At 37.3% G+C, this 20,344-nt stretch overlaps 1 protein-coding gene across 2 annotated transcripts in view; it reads left to right on the forward strand.

Moving 5' to 3' along the window:
- The window catches only part of PCGF3 (polycomb group ring finger 3), a 56,442-nt gene extending 36,528 nt beyond the window's left edge, over positions 1-19,914 (forward strand). For both annotated transcript variants that reach the window (XM_088129980.1, XM_088129981.1), the window contains exons 3-10: positions 2,265-2,382; positions 5,093-5,189; positions 5,452-5,507; positions 7,654-7,764; positions 9,256-9,344; positions 10,879-11,016; positions 12,838-12,918; positions 13,377-19,914. In XM_088129980.1, coding sequence (XP_087986106.1) covers positions 2,274-2,382; positions 5,093-5,189; positions 5,452-5,507; positions 7,654-7,764; positions 9,256-9,344; positions 10,879-11,016; positions 12,838-12,918; positions 13,377-13,424 — 729 coding nt within the window. In that variant the 5' untranslated portion in view covers positions 2,265-2,273 and the 3' untranslated portion in view covers positions 13,425-19,914. The remainder of the gene's footprint in view (positions 1-2,264; positions 2,383-5,092; positions 5,190-5,451; positions 5,508-7,653; positions 7,765-9,255; positions 9,345-10,878; positions 11,017-12,837; positions 12,919-13,376) is intronic.
- Positions 19,915-20,344: the final 430 nt, after the last annotated feature.

The raw sequence follows: 20,344 nt of genomic DNA on the forward strand, positions 1-20,344 counted from the left end.
TGTTTCCTCTGGTACAGTTTTTCCCAGTGAGAAAATAAAAGCAGATGTTTTTACGTTACTTCTGATAGTTGTGAATTTTTTTTTTTTAGTTATATAGGCATTTCTAAATTACCTTTTAGTCCAGAAGGGGTCCCAAGGCAACTTAAAATGTATAGCTATTTACAGATTTTAAAACAGCAAACAGTAAAATCACAAGTAGGAAAGAGGATAGTTCAAATCATGCAGAAGTAAAAGCAGAAAAGTTTACATAAAACTAAAGAAACAAAAACCTCCTTAGAGAGAGTTCCGTAGTTCGCAAAAAGAAGATGCCTTGTTCCACCAGTCTAGCTTCTTTTTGTAGGAAAACATACAGGAAGACTTCTAAAGCAAGTTAATATGGAAGTTTATGGTTTTTCACAAATCTTGATCATCAGTACAGTTCCGGTAAGACCTTCATTTTCAGTATGGGGAACTGGTAGCTTTTTAGGTGCTGCTGAATTATATTATGCAACGTTCCTCATCGTTGCCTATGCTGGCTGGAGTTGTAGTTGAGTTGTGTCTGGACAACTGTAAGATTGTTGTCTCAGATCCAGACATGAGAAGCATAGGGACCAGATGGTGCCCACGGCTGCAAAACTGAGCAATAGTCTTCTGGTACCATTTTCTGAAAATGGTTGGTTAGATAAAATTGGAATCACTGTAGCACCCTGTCCCCAAATCCTGTAGTGGTCAGACACCTTAGAAAATACCACCACGTTTAGCATCTGATAATGTTGAGATCTATCGCCAAACTAACAGGGATATGTTTCCAATCTGGTTCTTTGCCCAGACTGTTTTGGCTGAACCTACAGTAGAAAGTTTCAGACAAATCTGCTTAGTCAAAGAAGCCTGAAGTTGAGTTGCTATCACTGATATTATGATCTTATTTTCATTGAGGAAAAAAAAAAAGAATATTGGAGACTGGTTTATAACTACTTATCTAACTGCCCCCAAACCCCGTAACCCTAATCTTCATGTTTGTTGCTAGTTTCACAGACAGCAGATGTGCTGCTTGCAAGTGACACGTATCACTGCAGAGGGACTTACATGACAGGACATTACTTTTACAACCCAAACTCTCCCCACAAGATTGTTACAGAAAACCTAAGTGTCAGGAAGAGTTAATGAAGGACCCGTGATTTGACGTGGTAGCTTTTAATGGTCTGCCAGGTGAAGATTTTCCCAAATAATGTGGGAAAACTGAAAAACCGAATCCAAAACCTTTCCCAAGGCTTTCCTGGAAATGTTAAACGCTACATAAAGACATCTCCCCCCCCCCCGAAACCTAGTTCTATTGAAATATTTGCTATAGGGAAAAATGAAGAAGCTACGCTTTACAGTATATAGTTCAAATATAATTCAATGCTTTATTTTGCAATTATTTTTAAATTTGCGAAAACAACTGTAAGATACATACTTCCCTGTGGTTTAAAAGGGGGGAAAAAAACCCCCTAAATGTATTTAGGCAATTAATATGTTACTTTGTTTTCCCCAAATTTGGCAAAATTTCCAAAAAACTGGACAGCCAGTTTGGTCTAGTGGTTAAAGCTCCAGGCTAGAAAGCAGGAGATGGTGAGTTCTAGTCCCGCCTTAGGCATGAAAAGCTGGCTGGGTGACTTTGTGCTAGTCCCTCTCTCTCAGCCCAACTCACCTCACAGAGTGGTTGTTGTGGGGAAAATAGGAGGAGGAAGGAGTATTAGGTATGTTTGCTGCCTTGAGTTATTTATAAAAATAATAAAGGTGGAATAAAAAACCTAAAAAATAAAAAAAAATACTGTGCATTTATGTTATATCTACATTCTTCTAAAGGTTAATCACCCGAAGAGTTATGTTGATTAGAATTGGCATTTTTTTCTATACTACTAATGCATTTTAGGAAACTATAGATTTTTAGGAGCTAAGCATTTTCTGGAAGATTTTCCACCTACATGAATTACAGATAAAGCTGGTATAGTCTATTCACCTCACTTGCTCCTTCTGAAAAGTAGACTCATTTAAAGCTCATGGTGTGGAATGCCACAAATCTTGTAGTGTGAAGCTCAGAACAACAACTGCTGCATTGTTTTTAGCTTTATGGTTATGCATTATTTTTAAACCAGGTTTATTTTTCCAGATAAGGTCTTTTGGACCTGTTTTGATCATTTTCATTTTTTTTTCTACATTAAAGGCTTATTATGAGGGTCAGATATTTTAAAAGAAGTAGACATTTATATTTCAAATATCTGCCTACCCTGGTTTTCTTACAGACACCAAAGATGCTGACAAGAAAAATTAAACTTTGGGACATCAATGCCCATATAACCTGCCGCCTTTGCAATGGTTATCTTATTGATGCTACCACTGTAACGGAATGCTTGCATACCTGTGAGTACGACAATCACTGTGTATTATGAATTTAGATTTATGTTGATGTAAACATAATTATTTGGGTTTTAGTTTTGATTTTTTTGAAAGGCTAATAATGTTCATTAAGACACGTCTTAATTTCAAATTAGGTTTTATTCATATGTGAATATGTTTTTAAATGCATACCCAGGCCCTTATCAAGAAATTCAGAGAGCTTTGAATTACAGGTAAAACAGGTATTTGAGCAGATTAGATTCCCCCCCCCCCCCGAAGGGCAGAGTATGTATCTTATTCATTTACCATTTTGATTCATTCTTTTTGCCTGCTTCTGTATGGAGTAGGAACCTGTCTGAATCTTCATTATTTTCAAAATTCCCACACTTGGTTTGCATAGAAGGTGTCCAGTGTCAGCTCCATGCGGGTTCACATGCTAAAGTTAGTGAACCAACAAGGTTGAAGAGGTTGCATGCTGCCATATTACAGGGCAAGCCATGTGAGCCAATTGTGCAGTTTTTTTTAATACCTGATAAGGTCTTCTCTTAATTAATCCCATAATATTGTGATGTTGTCTGATTCCTTGAGAGGCAAGCCAGCGAGAGCTGACTATATAAGGAATGGGGAAGAATAGTTCCGCTCTTGCAGAAAAACTTGGGCCTCTTATTATTTTTCCAGGGATGAGAGCGTATCAGTAAAAGTCCTCTGCTCTACATGGAGGTGTTGAGGCTTCTTATTTAGTCATCTAGGAGGGGATGTAAATATGTGACATCAAATAATGTTCTGAACTTCTTTACTTTAGAGCTGAAGGTAGTGGCTCCTCTGAACAGGTACCTAGGAATGCTGAAAAGGGAGCTTTTACTAAAGAGCATGATTTAAACGTTGTGATGCTGTTTAGCTGCAGGTCATAATATGTTTTTAATTGCTTCTGAGAAGGCATCAAGTTTTTCCTTTCTCCCATTTGGACCTACTGTGCTGATCTGAAGCTGATACAATGAAGAGAATTTTGCTGATATAGCATGAAAGGATATTAGAAATAATAAATCAATTGATTTAGTTGAAATAATATTTGCCAAGTTACACAGGAATTGCTGGACCCAGTTTTGGCTTTGTTTGACAAGATGACAGGATCTAATTTGTGTGCTAGGGTGTCTTAACAAAACTGTCAGCTTGCAGGATAGCTAATGAGAATTGTGTAATGAGTAACTATGGTCAAAAGGTTGATAAGTTTGCAATAAGCTTCTTTAACTCAGGTAGCCGTACCAAATTTAACCACCTACCATTGCTAAGTTAACATCTTACTCTGCTTTTGCCAGTTTTTACTTTTTGTATTGGGGGTTTTATGAGTATGATGGTATATTAAAGACCCCTCCTTTTTTAAACAGTAGGAACGGATCAAACTTCCTAGAACTTGCCATTTATTCAGTGCTTCCAAAACCAAGAACTTTCTTCCAGTGGCATCTCTTCTGTTCCTCTTTCTCCTTGAGCTCTACACTTTGTGGGAAAGTAATAAATGTTAATACATAATAGAATAGCTCCCCCTCTCTGGACTTTACCCATCCCAGTCTTTGCCCTGCAATTACAGTTTCTTCCATTCTTATCTATTTTGGCAGCTTTAAATGTGATCATCTGATTATAATGTTTAAATAAGAATAATAAATAAATGTTTTATTTATTTATTTGATTTATATGGTGGCCCATCTTACAGACATGACTCTAGGTGGCGCACAACTTTAAAATAAATAAGCATATATACAATTACTAAAGTTAACTTAAAAACACACACAGAAGCTGGAGAATCATGAAAGGCCTTTCTCGTAGCCAGGGAATGGGCTCCGTTACATAGTCAGGGCCTCAGACTCGGGCACAGAACTGGGTCTTCAGGGCATTTTGGAAGACTAGTTGGGGGTGGATTTGCACACATCCTTACTGAGTTTTCCTCTAAAGGAAATGTCTCTTGCTCGGTACCATAAAGACTGCACACGTTTGCACTTTTCTGCATCTTTTATCTGCTAAAATGTGTATCATCTTGTATGAAAAGTAGATGGCACTGTTTAACTGCAGCTTTCAGGCTTTGGTATTGTCATTTTTCAAGAGTTGAAGGTAACAGTGAAATGTTAATTGAATTATTACTGAGGAAGTTTCACTTCTCAACAGCAATCATTAGCTTCAGAATAAGCTTGGTTGCAACGATATCAACAGTCAAAAACCATTATGTCATGCTGTTGCATATATTTATTTTTAAATAAAACTAATGATCTATCACTCTAAGTACTAAATAATATTCCTTTTTCTTAAAGAAAAAAAGTCTGCTTTAAAATAACTCTCTATTCCGTATTGAAATGACCCCACAATAAATGAATGTTTATAAACTGATTATAATCTTACATACCTCAGATAACAACAACAAAGATGTAGATTTTATTTCTGAAGTCTTTATGCTGGCATTTTTCAGATGCAAATGTGGGGGATGCTACATTTATTATTCAGAAAGGGAAAGGACTCTCTCCAAAATGTTCATTAGGGTACAAGCGCTTTTTTGGGGTAGGCGCTGTGCTTGTTAAAACCGGATGTGGAACGCAACCATTCAGTTCTGCATCCCCAACTATGAAACCGTGATGTTGTTTAGCTTTGCTTCCTTGACGTTCAGTTATGCACAGAGTATAAAATGCTATTAGCGATTCAAAACGTTGCCTTGCATTCATCTTAACGGATCATTTTTTCTGTAAAACAGTTTGCAGGAGTTGCTTGGTAAAGTATTTGGAGGAAAATAATACCTGCCCCACCTGCAGGATAGTAATACACCAGAGTCACCCTCTCCAGTATATCGGGTAAGTATGATGTTAAGGGAAATACATCTGCTGGACATGCCTTTCTAAACCATGACTTGGGCAGAAGTTTATTTTTCCACTGTGTTCCAGTGGAATGGAAACAGATATGGGAAACCACTCGTTTTTCTTTCTTTAGTTTCATTTTCATTTGTGCCCAAAGGAAGAGAATATTTTTCAGTTATTCTAGTGGTGTAAATAGATAAAGGTTTCTTATAGGTCTTTGCAGTAGCATTTTTTAATTTCTATTTTTTTGTCTTGTCAGTCATGACAGAACAATGCAAGATATTGTTTACAAGCTTGTTCCAGGTCTTCAAGAAGGTAAGACAACAGTAAGCTGTTGGAAAGACATTTACATGTAAATAAACCCCCTTCATATGATGTTTGGGATTCATGGTTCAAATTGTTAAGTGATTGTAGGAAATCATGAAGCCTGTTGCTAGGTTGTTTTCATTGGCTTGCTTTGGCAAACCAGGGGCCAAATTGGAGCCCCCAGCAAAAGTTTTATTTCATAATTTAAGGCAGAATCCTCAATTAAGATTGAAGGGAAAAATCAAACAAGCTTTTCTCAACCTGGACATTCTCCAGATGTATAGGCTTCAGTTCCCAGAATTCCCCAGCCAGTATGGCTGGTGTTGCTGTAACTTTCCTCCATACCTTGTCCCCAGTCATGAGTTATTTTTACCTCTGGAGAGGAATACTAGTCCTGTAACGAGTTACATAAAAAATGAAGTTGGGTACTTAAGAAGGGAGCACAAATAGTTTGGTCCTAAATTATTTCAAATAGAATATCTGTTTAAAACATGGATGTCTCCTGTCTACATACATATTAACTACAAGTATCTTAAATTATGTAAGATTATTTACAAGATCTGAAGAGGGGTGAAGAGTCAGGTATGTTTAACATTAATCAGTAAATGTTAAAGAAAGTGTCTTCAGTAAATGATTACAGTAGTACCTCGGGTCACAAACTTAATTCGTTCCGCAACTCTGGTTGCGACCCGAATTGGTCGCGACCCGAATCAAATTTTCCCATAAGGTTCAATGTAAATACGGTTAATCCGTTCTGACCCCTCCGAATTTGGTCACCAACCGATTTTGGTTGTGACCCGAATCAAATTTTTCCATAAGGTTCAATGTAATTACGGTTAATCCGTTCTGAACCATATGTATTTTTTTTTAAACCACAAAAATATGACACAAAGTACAGTACGAAGAGAGAGAACGCTAACCTTGCTCGATGCGACTTCTGGCGTGGAGGACAGGAAGGCAGGTGGGGAGGCGGTTATTGCTTGGAGGGAGAGTCCCCCTCCCTACAGGAAGCCACGACCACATGTCACGGCAGGGAAAATGGCCATGGATCCTGTTTGTCACCCGATCCGGTGTTCGCGAACGGAAGCAAAATTTTGTGAACGGTGCTGTTCGTGACCTGAATTGGTCGTGAACAGAAGCGTTCGCGACCCGAGGTACCACTGTAGTTGTATCCTCACTTCATTTGTAAGACCCAAAAAGGTTCTTTTCTGAAAAATAGTGGAAGCAATTGACAGAAACAAATTTCATGACTTAAACATTCCTGATAGCTCCCAGGGCATTTTCTAAATCTGAAGGAATATTGATCTCTCCCAAAGCTCCTTGTACTTACAAACATAAAATGAATGCAGAGGTAATTTGGTGGTACAGACAGCATGTTAAGGACAGGACATTAAATGTCCAATTTTGCATTTACTTATGTCACTAATAGGAACATTTATATTTATATATATATTTTAATGTTTTATTTATATTTCAAATTTGTCACCACCCATCTCACTGCAGAATGACTCTGTGTGGTTTACAGTAAAAACAGAATAAGCATTAATTAAAATAGATAAATATTAATTAATCAATTAAAATATGCTATAATAACAAACTTCCTATATAATATATAGGAATATATATCTATGATAGATGGACTATAAATACCATCATAGCAACTGGGGGACCATACAGTTGATCAATCCAGTGTTACTTTGGGAGAAGACTGTTATAAGAGGCTAACTCCCAGTTGCTAGACCCTGTCCCCAAAACTCTGGTTGCAGAGCCAGAGGAATCATCTCTGATGTATGGAAATGAGGGAGGGGGGTGACTTCCAAAATTCAAAAAGATGCATGCATAAGTAAATTTTGTAAAATTAGAGTTTGTTCTTTGAATTCTACATTTTGCCAAATGTTACTGAACAAGTAGACAAATGAGAGAACAGTACTGAGTCATCTCAACATGGGATGTAACATTGAATTGCATTGTATGGGATGTTCTTAAAATCCAGAGATTTGTCCAGTTGTGTTATGAATTGGCCACAAAAAAGCATTTGAACATTAGAGGGGGCTCTTGTTACATGTTCTAAACAAGTAAGAGGAATACATTGTTTGCTTGAGTTGATAAAGTCCACTGTTCTTAGCTAAAGAGACTATTTTAAAATGTTAAACAGCGGAAATGAAAAAGCAGAGGGAATTCTACCACAAATTGGGCATGGAAGTACCAGGTGACATCAAAGGGGAGACGTGCTCAGCCAAGCAGCATTTAGATTCTCACCGTAATGGTAAATAGAAATGCATGTGCTTGTTCTTTTCAGAATAATTACTATGTTTGCCAAAGGAAATTGTTTGCTCTTTGTTTAATTAGATTAGTTTAATGTGGTACATTTATCACAACCTTGCTAAAGAAATATAAACTGTTGTTTCTTGCATAAATTAGTGATTTACTGGGAATACATGACTGGCAAGCTGCTGCGTTTACCAGTTTTCTGATCCATGTGTTTGCAACAAGGTCTTCACAGTTGGATTTCTCTCCATGATTTGAAATGGCCCATTTAGTCCCAGAATCATGGAACTGGCCCCATTATTTGCACATGCATAGCCTTATGGTAGCCATAAATGTTGGGTATCCTGTAAAAAGAGGTGTGGGTTTGACCAAAGTGTACAGGTCAGTAACCCTAAGCCATTCTTTCAAAATTCCATATACTCTCACTAAAACAAAAAGGTTGAGAACTTCTGTTTCAGGGCAGGGTTTGGCAACCTTTTCACTGTCAGAAATCCTTTTGTGATTTCACACTCAGTTATGGGCACCAAGACATACATAAACAATTGTATAAATTAAAGGTCCAAAATCTGGGGTAATCTCATGCAGGAACACAGATCTTGCAAGGTTTGCTAGTTTGCAAAGTCTTATGTGTGTCACCATGGGGCATAGTAGTTTTGTTAAGATGTCACCGGCGTAAATGGGGCTGCACTGATTTTTGTGGCTTTGTGTAGGGTTAAAGGAACAAAATGCTTTTTAAACTGCTAAAATAAATAATAAAGAAGTTCTTAAATTTTCAACTCCATTTACTTTGGGATTGGGGAAGGGCTGCAAGTGGAGTGTTGAGAGGACACATGCCACCTACTGGCATAGGTTTCCCTCTGCTGATCTAGGATATTAATCCTGCTTTAAACTCTTAACAGTCCACTGCAAACTGATTGTTCTTGTCAATTAAACAATTCCAATGCAATATGCTTGATGATCAATAGCCAAGTCCTATGAGCTTGCTGCATTTAATCAAATTCCAAAAATGTTTGTCTTTTCATAGTCTACAGGCCATGCGCTAAGGTGATTAGGTGAAGTCTGGTGGCAAAGCTATAGCTGAGCAGCAGGGTTGGACTTTAAAACAATTGTATTAGGTTTTTGGTGTTTTAACTTTGTGAGTTGCACAGAGTCACATATGTGAGATAGTCGGCTATATAAGATGGATGGATGGATGGATGGATGGATGGATGGATGGATGGATGGATGGATGGATGGATAGATAATATAGGTTCCTCAGTCCTAAAATAAGTTGTGGATGTTCTTTAGGATGGAGTTTGTTAAGTGTTATTGCAGCAGAGCCTGACAAAATATAATGCTGATATTGCACAGATTTGAGATTTACATTGACTTCTATGTGGCCAACAGGCTTAATTCTGAAAAGGCTGTTGATTTTATGTCATTTCATACAAATATTTGTATCTCTGGAGTCTTCCACTTCATAACAGATCGTCTGTGCTTTTGTCATAAGGGGAAACAAAAGCAGATGAGAGCACAAACAAAGAAACAGCGGAAGAGAAACAGGAAGAAGATAATGATTATCACAGAAGTGATGAACAGGTATTGTTGAAATATAACCTTTGAACTAAGCAGCTGTTCCCCTCTTTGTTGGTTTAAGGCAGCATTTCTCAGGGTGGGAGCTTCAGGATGTGTAGATTCAACTCCCAGAATTCTCAGCATGCTGTCTGGAGAATTCTGAGAGCTGAAGTCCATGCCTCTGGAAGTTGCTTAAGTCCAGAAATACTGGTTTAAAGTTATAGAGTTTTTTTTCCCCTTAAAATTGATAGAAGGTAGAGCTAGCTTAAAGAGAACATTGATCCTTTTCAAAGAAGTCATTTCCATGAATAACTAGAGAGGTTCATTTTTAAGAGAAATGCATGAAATTGTCAAAAATGAAAGAATGTCCTAGATATTATAGTGACTTTTAAAATCCTAAGCGTGGCTGCTTGTGACTTCCCAAACTTGATTGAAATCTCTGGCTTCTGTCCTGGAATTTGCTAGGCAAAAAAGAAATAAGGGGAGACATTGCTGAAAATAAGTGACCCTCTCATGGTTGGCTGTCTCCCCTTCCGCTACTAACTTTGTTCTCTTTCGCTAACTGAATCTATGCCTTACAAATTATTCCAAATTCTTTGAAAGAAAAAGAAATTGCTTCCCATTCACAATAGGTTGGAGCAGTAGGTTGGCTTTGCTGGTCAGCCTATATGGCTGCCAGCTACTTCAGTAGATCTGAAAATCATCTATTGCAGTAGATCTAAGAATTGAGCCACTGAAGGGCTAGAATATTGTGCATGGATGAAATGTTATCTCATTTCTGCACAATATTTTTCCTTGCTGCATAATTGATATTGTTTGGAATGTAAAGCGATTAACTGTGTCTGGGCTTACATCTGGGAGTAACTGGAAGCAGAAGACTTATTCCCCTGTATTCTAGTTGAAAGGGTCTCAGGCAGAGAGGAACTTTTTAAAAACAATATATATTTAGAAGTTTAAGGAACCTGGAGATTCTAGGAAGAGCATAGATCCAAATGTCCATGGGATTAGTGGAATGTATGCACAACCTTCACTGAACCCACAAAAGAGCGCAATAAGAAACTGTCTTCCCAGTGGGGGAATTGCCCCCCACTTGCAAACAAATTACTTAATCCAGTTTGATAATCCTGCCTTGGAGAAAATAACACGAAGTTTCATAGCATATTACAGCATATTAGAATACTTCTCCCTCGTTCACTATTCTCCATTCTGCCATTTTTTTTCTTCCAGAAGAAGACATTCTTCCAGTTTTCAGTCATCTACTTCAGTAGATCTAAAAAATCATCTATTGCAGTAGATCTAAGAATTGAGCCACTGAAGGGCTAGAATATTGTGCATGGATGAAATGTTATTTCATTTCTGCACAATATTTTGGGACTTTCCCAACACAGACAACCAATTCTTTTTAGCTAGTCTCCCTTCTGCATTTGACTCACCGCTGATCTGTTGTTTCTCCTTGTTATGTAACGTGAGCATGACATACCTCAGGGTGCTCATTTCTCTGGTTTTGCTGCTATGAAATGAGAACTTAATTTAACTATTATTGGCTCTTTCCTTAAAGGTAAGCATCTGTTTGGAATGCAACAGTAGCAAATTGCGTGGATTGAAGAGAAAATGGATTCGCTGCTCAGCACAAGCGACAGTCTTGCATCTAAAGAAGTTCATTGCCAAAAAACTTAATCTTTCTTCATTTAATGAGGTAATCCGTGCTGATAGATTAAAAAAAGAGAGAGAAACAAAAAATGTGGCTGCTTTTTTAAAGAATTGTGTGACTTTTTTTCTTAAAAAATCATATTAAATGCTTAGAGATGGTTGCTTTTTCCTCAATCAGAAATACTTTTTCAGTCACTTAACTTATATATAATGAATGAATGAATGAATTTATTTATTTATTTATTTATTTATTTATTTATTTATTAAATTTTTCAACCGCCCATCTCCCCCCAGTGGGGGAACTCTGGGGGAGTTAAATTAAATTAAAAACATTACTAAAAAGGAGAGACCAAGAGGATGAAAAATCTAAGGCTGAAGGTAGAAGGCCTCTATGGGGCTAGCCATCCCCATGCTTGAGGTATTCCCAATACCTCAATATATAAAGAAGCAGTGCCTTAAAAGACATTAGCTCTCAAAATGTGATTCTGAAGCTTCCTAATATTCCTTAGTTTGCACTTGAAGCATTCATGTAAATATATCAAAAATTCATTGGGCGAACTTTAGCAGAGACTTGTACAAAATGACAATCTCCTGTTTTCTGCAGAACGAGCAAGTGCCTTCAGCCGTGTTTGTGAGTTCTGAAGATTGCATAATTTCCTTAAAAATAAAAAAAAAATGACAATTGAAACTTTTAAGATTTTAAATTACATACCAGATGGATTGTGATTGAAATGATGTAAAATTTCAAAGTGAATAATTGGAGAATATGCTATGTTATACCTAATGTCTGCTAAAAAGCCATGTACTTATTTAAATAATGTATTGAAAGCCAGCTGTCTAGGTAATCTGCTGTATTTATTGCAAGAAAAGTAAGTTTCACTCATTTTTCCTTGGCTTATTTTTGAGGAATGGTCTGATTCTTACGTGGCGTTATACTAGTGCTTTTAAGTAAGATGGAGACAGTTTAGTGCAGTGGTTAAGGCACCAGGCTGGAATCTGGGAGACCATGAGAATTTGAGAATTTAGGTGTAAAATTTAGTATCAGCAACTGATGAAACAGAAGGAGAAAATAAATGTACAAATCACTTATGTGTCAAATAAGTTTGCTATGTTTTGAGGGCATACATGAGTTATACTGAAATGGTTATGTGAGGTTTTTGATCTTCATGATATCAGACCCTGGCTTTCAAATTAAAGGCAGGTAAGAAATTTCACATCCAAAGAGACACTTATTTTTGCTGAGTTATCCTATCATTTTCTGTTTGTTACTGCCTATCTCTTGCCTATTTGGAAATAATCATTCATGGCCAGCTAATAAAATTAACCTCCACATATCCTATATAGAATCCTATCAGGAACTCAATTTTTTAACTACCAGTTTTAGAATTTATTTTCTCAGGTCTTCCCTCCCAGGTTTTTCAAGCAGTGACGCTCAGAACTTGCACATGTTCACTTTGATAATTTTCACACTCTGGCTTTAGTTAATTTCTGTAAGGCCAGAATATCTGGTCTTTTGTAGATTATGGAGCAGATGGTGATCCAAACGGAGTGAAGTGTGAAGTTAATGCCCTGAAATAACTGCATCTCTTGTAAGTGCCGAAATATTATCTCCCACCCACCTGGCAAACTAAATGATAGAGTATACATACTATTCAGCTTACAGCTTATTGGTTAGAGCTAAAACCCTAAGTGAGTTTACAATATTGGAAACCTTGAAGAGATTCTTGGAGGCAATATTTATATTGTACTGTCATAACATTCTATTTCATGCCATTAAAAAGAAAAACTTGTTTTTAATTACATCATGATTTGGATCTCATAAATAGATCTCTTTAATAAAAATGTAAAACTTTTGTTCCTTTATCAGCTGGATATATTATGCAATGAAGAAATTCTGGGCAAGGACCATACTCTCAAATTTGTAGTTGTTACAAGATGGAGATTTAAGGTATGCAATATTGGTAATTGGTTGGTGCATTTAATATTCTCCATTTAAATCTCTAAACCTTTACTTTATCATTCACAAAGATATAACTGACATCCTGATTCCTTTTGTTCCTTCTCTTTCCATGTCTCAGGTCAGAAATGATCTTTCTGTTTTGTTTTAGCTTTGGCAGGAAAATAAAGGGGGATGCTGGGCTTTGGGACATCTTCACTTTGGGCAAAGATAGAAATAGTGTCTGCCAAGCTCTTCAGGCCAGGAATGACCAGTTTCCCCACCTAGGACTAGCCTTGCGGAGCCTGCTGTGATTTTGACCCTGAGGGTTGCTCTGGCTCCTAGGCCAACAACGGTGGGCATCAGAGTCCTAAATGAAGGTTATGCTTAATTTAAAAAATGTTTGTTTGTTTGTTTATTAATGTTCTCTGCATCACAGAGTTCCTCAAGCAGCTATATTTATTTTTCAGAAAGCACCTCTACTGCTACATTACAGACCGAAAATGGACTTGCTGTAAGAACTATTTTGTCCTTCTGGACGGTTTTTTGCAGAGACTATCATCAGGCACCTTCTTAGTGCATCATCACTCAATTCACTCGTGACATAGACCAGCAGAATCCATTCCTGAAAACAGTAGTACTTTCCCACCCCACCATCCTGAATATTTCTCTGAGAGATGCATTAACTCAACTTTCGGGACAGTAAAAATATTTATACTATTTTCTACAAAAAAGGAAAGTGCAGTTTGAAAGGACACTACCAGCATGATGTTTACAGACATTGAAAGCACTTCACAGTTCCCTCTGTGTAGCTCAGTTCTTGGTCATCATCTTGAAAGATGCAAAATAGGTTAAAATGTTGGGAAGGAGATAATTTTCAATTTGTCGTCACCAAGCAGCTCTTGGATTGTTTTGCAATTTAACTTAAACATAGCCTTGTCTTTCTTTCTCTCTCTCTTTTTTTTGGACCAGGTTTTCTGTCTCTTAAACTTCATGGGCATCTTGTTATCAGTAAGCCCTTCATAGTATTTAACATTGAAAAAAAAATCTAATGGTTGGCAGTGACTTGACATCATAACACAGTTCTGGATTCTGCTCCTTTGTTCCTCTGCTGATTCATTTGATGAAGGTATTGGAAGACTATGAGTGATTTCCATTTTGTTTCAGTTTTATCAGATCACACCAAACTGCTGAAAATTTAGGGGAAAAAACATCCTTTTTCTGTAATATGTGTGACTTACATAGCTGGGGCTGATATTGGACTTGGGGATTTCCTGTTCAGAAAATGAAATAAGCCTTTAGCAGCCTTAACTACTTGAACTCCAGTATTGTTCTTTTGAACAACACACAATACTAATGCTGGAGCGTGCATTCTGTGACAAGCGTGAGTTCACTGACCTTCCTGCTGGTTTCTAGCTTCTGTAAGAAGACCATTGTGTTTGCCTAATTCTCTACTTGAACTATCTTTATATGTTCAGATTTAGTTGGCACTATGGTACTTTTGGGCCTTAATCTATAAATCTTTATTTATTTTTAAATCCAGCCCCCAAGGGATTGATTTTTCCCTCTAGACTATGTAAGTGCACTTTCTCTAAGGAAAAGTGGGAATGGTGTGTGAAGGTAAATGCTGCTTTCCCTTTAATATCTTAAGGGTTTTTTTTTTTTTAAAGGTTGCATTCAGTGGTGGTACCTGCAAATTTGGACCATGCAAAATATATGTTGTTCTTCATCTGGAAAGGATATGTAAGACTCCTTCATCTGGGGGAACCATGTCATTGATTTTAAATAGTCCAGTGTGTCCAAGAATGCATGCGCATACTCCTTGTTGCATGTATATAGGCATGTTTTCTGTGTCTCTCTTCCATATGCACATACATATGCAGAGGCACAAGTATTCTTTGCATGAACACAAGTCTGCCTTTCCTCCATTGGGCACCAGTTTGGATGGGATATGAATAGAACAGGGAGGAAGTTGCTGCTGAGAAGGATTGGTGAGAGGGCATACTTCTTAATTTTTCATGATTTTTCTTTTTGATGCAGAAGGTTGCCTTTACTCAGTCTTACTAGCTCTATTGCTTATAATCCCAGTGCTGATTGAACACGTTCCTAGTCAGGAGCAGAGGATAGCCCAGTGAAGATGGGCTATACAAGGATTGAGTTTCAGAGAGATCACTAGGAAGATGGAGACTTGAGGTTTCTCCATCCTTTGTGGAAGTCACTTCCACTTTGAGGTTTATGTTTTAATGGTGAATATATTGGACTCATAGCAATTTGCCAATGTGTGTTTCTTGTTCTTCTGAATAGTCTTGCTCTGCAGATGTGGCTAACAGTGAATGTTTCCTATATGGAACAAGCCCCAGCAAGGTACAACAGAGATATGTGACTGGGGTGTGGGTGAGTGGACAAGCCTAAATAAGTACAGGGTTGTGGCAGGAAAGGAATAAAAATGAGTAAATGCAAATGTGAAAGCAGGAAGTTCTTTTCGTGCTGTTGAGTGATTTTTGACATCAGTTATACATCAGATAACATTCAGTTAGATCTCATTTTCTGGAATGAATTGTTCTCACACCACTGGGAACCCCTTATAATTTCTGTTAGAAGCAGATAAATACATTCTTTTCGTAATGCTGATTATTTCTTTTACATCAGCTGAAGTAAAAAGGATCACATTTTTGTAAAATACCAACTAGCTTCTCTTCCTGTGGCTTCTCTTGTCAGCAGCACATGGGTCCATTAGGAACCCATCTCTCCAAACTGACTTACATAAACTTCCTTCTCTAATTTTATAATGATAGATATGAATAGATGGAAATCAAAGGAGTCAGAGGAACAAAGAAAAAATGGGAGCAAGTTGGATAAATGTACAAGGTTTTAATTAGCAGTGGAAGTGGCAATGGAGGACAAATGAAAAACATTGGGCAACCTTTCGGTAGAGAGTGTTCTGCGCATGTCTCGTTGCGATGAGCTAGAGTTGAAAAAAGTACATCACACACCTTAAAAGCAATTTTCCACTCTCCATATGACATGAACATGAGTGCACTAGCACCTCTTGTAACGTTTGCCCTCATTTAATAGGGGGTGTTGCAAGAGATTTTCTACTAGTAAGTGCGCTTAAAAGGTATAGTTCTTAAATATAGAATTTGTATAATAAGCAAGTGCTTACTAATGATAAATTATTTCTTGCCATTATTCTGAAAAAGTATCTTCTGAGATATAAATAAAATTGTTAGTGAATGGAAGAATATACCTTTGTAGAATGGGAGGGCTGTATGAAAATGTGCCAGGCTGCCATAAATAGTACAGCCTTAAAAAATTCCCCATCTTCCCCTGTTACAGGCCACCTGGTGCTATCTGAAAACATACTGGCTAACAGTGCTTAGTGATCCTTAAAGTTAGCCACCCTGTTGAGTACCCGCTTGATTCAGTTAAAACAGGCTTTCCCAAACTTTTGCTCTCTAGACTTAGCCAGCGGGCTTGATGGGAGTTATATTTCAACACATCTAGAGAACACCAGGTTGGGGAGAACTGTGTTAAATCTTTGGAGGGTATAATGATCTTGTGCAACTATTAACTCTACCTCAGACTGGATATACAGCTTAATTGTTCCACCAATACCATCTCAAAATGCAGAATACAACCCCCATGCGTAATTTAAACTGAGGGATTAAATAGTATTAAGATGCAAACTACAACCCCACAACTCTTGACTGCAGCAGTTTACAGAACCTGCACTGCTAAATTTCTAGCAAGTTTTTGAATCACTTGAATTTGATACGGTGCTATATTACTATATACGTAATCAGGTGCATGAAACAAAAGCCAGCAGTTAACACCCAGGCTGGTTTTATTACTCATAAATGAGTGTTTATTTCTGTTTTCTAACAGCCTAACAACAATGGTGGCAGAAAATACTTTGGTTTTTTTTAAAAAAAAAAATTTTCTGAACAGTTTCTCAGAATATTTCTTCTCCTATGGAAACCACGTCCCTTGGGAATTATTTGTTTCAAAGACCTAACTGGCTTGTTTTATCAGAAAAACTATGGTTAATATTAGTAGAACTGATTCTTGTTATATCGGCTGTCTCTCTTCTGTGAAGCTTTTAAGGGGCAGGTTGCACAATGATTTGGGTGGGAAACATTCTCTTGACCTTCTGGCTTTAGGTCTTCACTTCTAGCGTTAAGTGGCTTGGAGGTGCTCCAGCCACATTAAGTTTGTCTAGAGCAGTGTTCGTCAACCTTGGCCACTTTAAGATGAGTGGACTTCAACTCCCAGAATTCCAGCCAGCATGGCTAGCTGTGGAACTCTGGGAGTTGAAGTCCACACATCTTAAAGTCACCAAGGTTGAGAAACATTGGTCTAGATTAAGTGATATATAAATTAACTGTGAAGTAATTTCTGTTCTTTGTTTTAATTAACTGCTTACCACTGGTAAATGAATGCAGTCAAATGGTCTTGTTGCATAATCCTTAGCAACAAAAAGACAGACAGAATGAGGCAGGCTGATGGTCTCGCTTGGTATAATTTTCTTTTTAAGATAGAGAAATCAGAATATATAATATTGAATTTTAAATAAGATGGGGGGGTTGAAAAGTTAACTTTATAAAATTATTTATTCTATTTTAAGCCTTCTCTCTTACTTTTTACCATCTAAGTATTTTTTTTTTAATTATTATTACTTTTTTGGTTTCAATGGTCCAGCTTTATTTATGGGCATATAAAATGAAATTGTGAGATGTTTTTTACAAGCTTCTTCCTTCCTTTTGTGAGGGGCCAAATTAGATTTTGCACTAAACGAGGATCTCCTACCAAAAATGGCACCTGTCTGCCTGTTTTCCACCTATTGTAATGTCTGGCGTGACTTACTGATGACGTGGTATCTTTACATTCTGTATTTCTTTCCCGTTACATAGAGGAGGAAAGCTCACAGCTCTGTAGCTTAAGTCCCGGGTAAGTTTAATGAGACGTTCCAAAGTAGCAAACAGAAACATAGAGCCGTGACTGGCCTTTCTTGGTAGCCACATTTAGTGTAATTTTAGTTTGGCCCCATTTATTCTTATTTTTTTTAAAAAAAATGGTATGTTTTTGTATGGATAAAGAGAGCATTACGTTATGCTTTTTGTGCAATAGGTTTGAAACATGCTTCTGTTAGGCATACTTTTTAAATGGTAAATGTAGCATCGACTAACTGCAGTTTGGAGAAAGATAATGTAGGTAGTTTTAAGTTTACATTCAAATGGGATCTTCTTCCTTCTCCCTTCTCTTGGGATTTTTAAGAATGACATATGGGAGTTGTTTCTGTGTGCAAGAACTACCTGTCAGCAATATTTTAATGGTGATCTGGCAAGAACTCTTCAATGTGAAACGTGGAAACTTGCAGCCTATCAGAAATGTTTCTTGTGTGCCATTGGTATGTCTGGTATTTCTCATAATGATACCATTGAACCTGGAAATATTTATTTCTTCGTGGTTGTGCAATGCTCTGGACACAATCTCTTATGTTCTGGGAGTAATACAGTAATTTTAAATATCCGGCTTCAAACTATGATGGTGCTATTTTTTTCTTCAATTGGATTTGAGCTTTTGGAAAGTTTATCTGGCTCCTATTGTTTTCATAACAATATAAATAATCTTTGGGAAATTCACTGTCTTATTTCTTTTCCAGTGGATGGCAGACTTATTAACATTGTTAGCCTATTTGCAGTTATTTGAAACTGAGCTGTAAATGCAATAGGAGAAAGCCAACCAATTTGTACATCTACACTATGACTCTTTGATAACTTTATATTTTAACCAGTACATAAGAAATGCATTTACTGCAGACCAAACTGTATTTTACAGAAAAATCCTGTTTCTGTATTTCCTCAGGTAATTGCTCTGGTGTTAAACACTTCATGTGATACCTTAACTTAGCATATATTTGTGTGTGTGCTTTGGGATTTAAAATATAAGATGACAAGGCACACAGGCAGACCATTGCATGTCAGCATTGCAAGTGGATATCTTCACCTTGTAGTCAAAATGTGCACAGAAACACAGCATTTTTCTTCAGAGGTGTACTGTTGGCTTGGAAGCACACTTTCCTTTCTAAGTGGAACTTGCGTGGCATAAACATGCTCCAAGAATTTGTATCTAACCCTAAATTCTCCAAATATATATATATATATATATATATATATATATATATATAGCCCTAAAAATGGCAGGAGGGCAATGTACAGTGGAGGAATAGTGTGTGTGCTTAACAGTTTTCCCCATCCACCACTTGCCCTGCGACCCAGCAAACCGACATGAAATTCATATCCATGGCTGAAGAGACAAGAGAGTTTAATATGGAAAAGTGGTAGAGGAAGTGCCAAGTGCTTTCTCTCTTGGCTGTCCACCATCCATTTATTACAAAACACTCTCTCAACATACTGCACTGCAGTTCTTTGGTAGATATCTGGAATCCCATATCTAGATCTGTTGCTGAATGAATAGCTTTGGCCAAGGACATATGTCTGAAATTGTACTTATGTCCATAAACATTCAACTAAACAAAAATGTTGGTAGGTCACCATCTCCCCCATACTCTGTGTGATCAGGCACATGTCGTTGCATGAGGAGTCAACCAAGATGTGCTGTGCATACCCGTTGTATAATAGGGTCCTCCAAAATACCTTAAATAAAAAACTCTGATCACTATAGCAACCAGGCAATTTAGGGTTATAGGACAATAAGCCAGTGCAGCCATTTAATCCTTTATCCTTACTATGTGGCATAATAAAGTGACTGAAAATTCTTGCCGTATTGGGAAAAAAAAATCATAGTTTTGGCTTGGTTTCAATTGGACGTTTACATTTTTTTATGCTTTGTGTTGCTGTGTAACTTTTGTACTATTGGTGGCTAGTTTTTGTCTGAATAAGCCTTTCTGGGAATTATTGCTTGTTTTGATTTTATGATAGTGAAGCTTGTATTCAGTGTTCTGCCAATTAATATTATATGCTTGTAATAAAAGCAAAAAAAAAAAAAAGTTGTCTAATCTCTGTTTTTCAAGTGTGTGAACGTGTAACAGGTAGAACTCTCTTTGTGTTTGCAAATAACTTTGGAATCCAGTACAATGAACACGCACTGATGGAGGACCCGAAAGACCAGATTAGGAACGGAATGTCATGGAGATAATCTGTGTGATTGCTAAGAGTTGACATTGACTTGATGGCACATAATCAATCAGTCAATCAATTACAATGAGCCAGCTGCCTGCTAGGCTAGGGGCCTATGAGTCCTGCCCATGGCAGGTAGCAGATGAAAGTCTCAGTGGTCTGTGTGTTTTTTTTGTCTCTGAATGTAGGTGTAATCTGTTAGCTACATACCTTTGGTTGACTAATGCATTTGCTTTATGAAGATACAAATGTAGGCCAGGTTTTAGCCATAAGTCTTGCAATTTAGAATCAGTCTTTGC

The sequence above is a fragment of the Python bivittatus genome, unplaced genomic scaffold, assembly GCF_059951505.1.
Source record: "Python bivittatus isolate LINGU-HERP-01145 unplaced genomic scaffold, Pbiv_v1 ctg000850_np1212, whole genome shotgun sequence".
NCBI lineage: Eukaryota > Metazoa > Chordata > Lepidosauria > Squamata > Pythonidae > Python > Python bivittatus.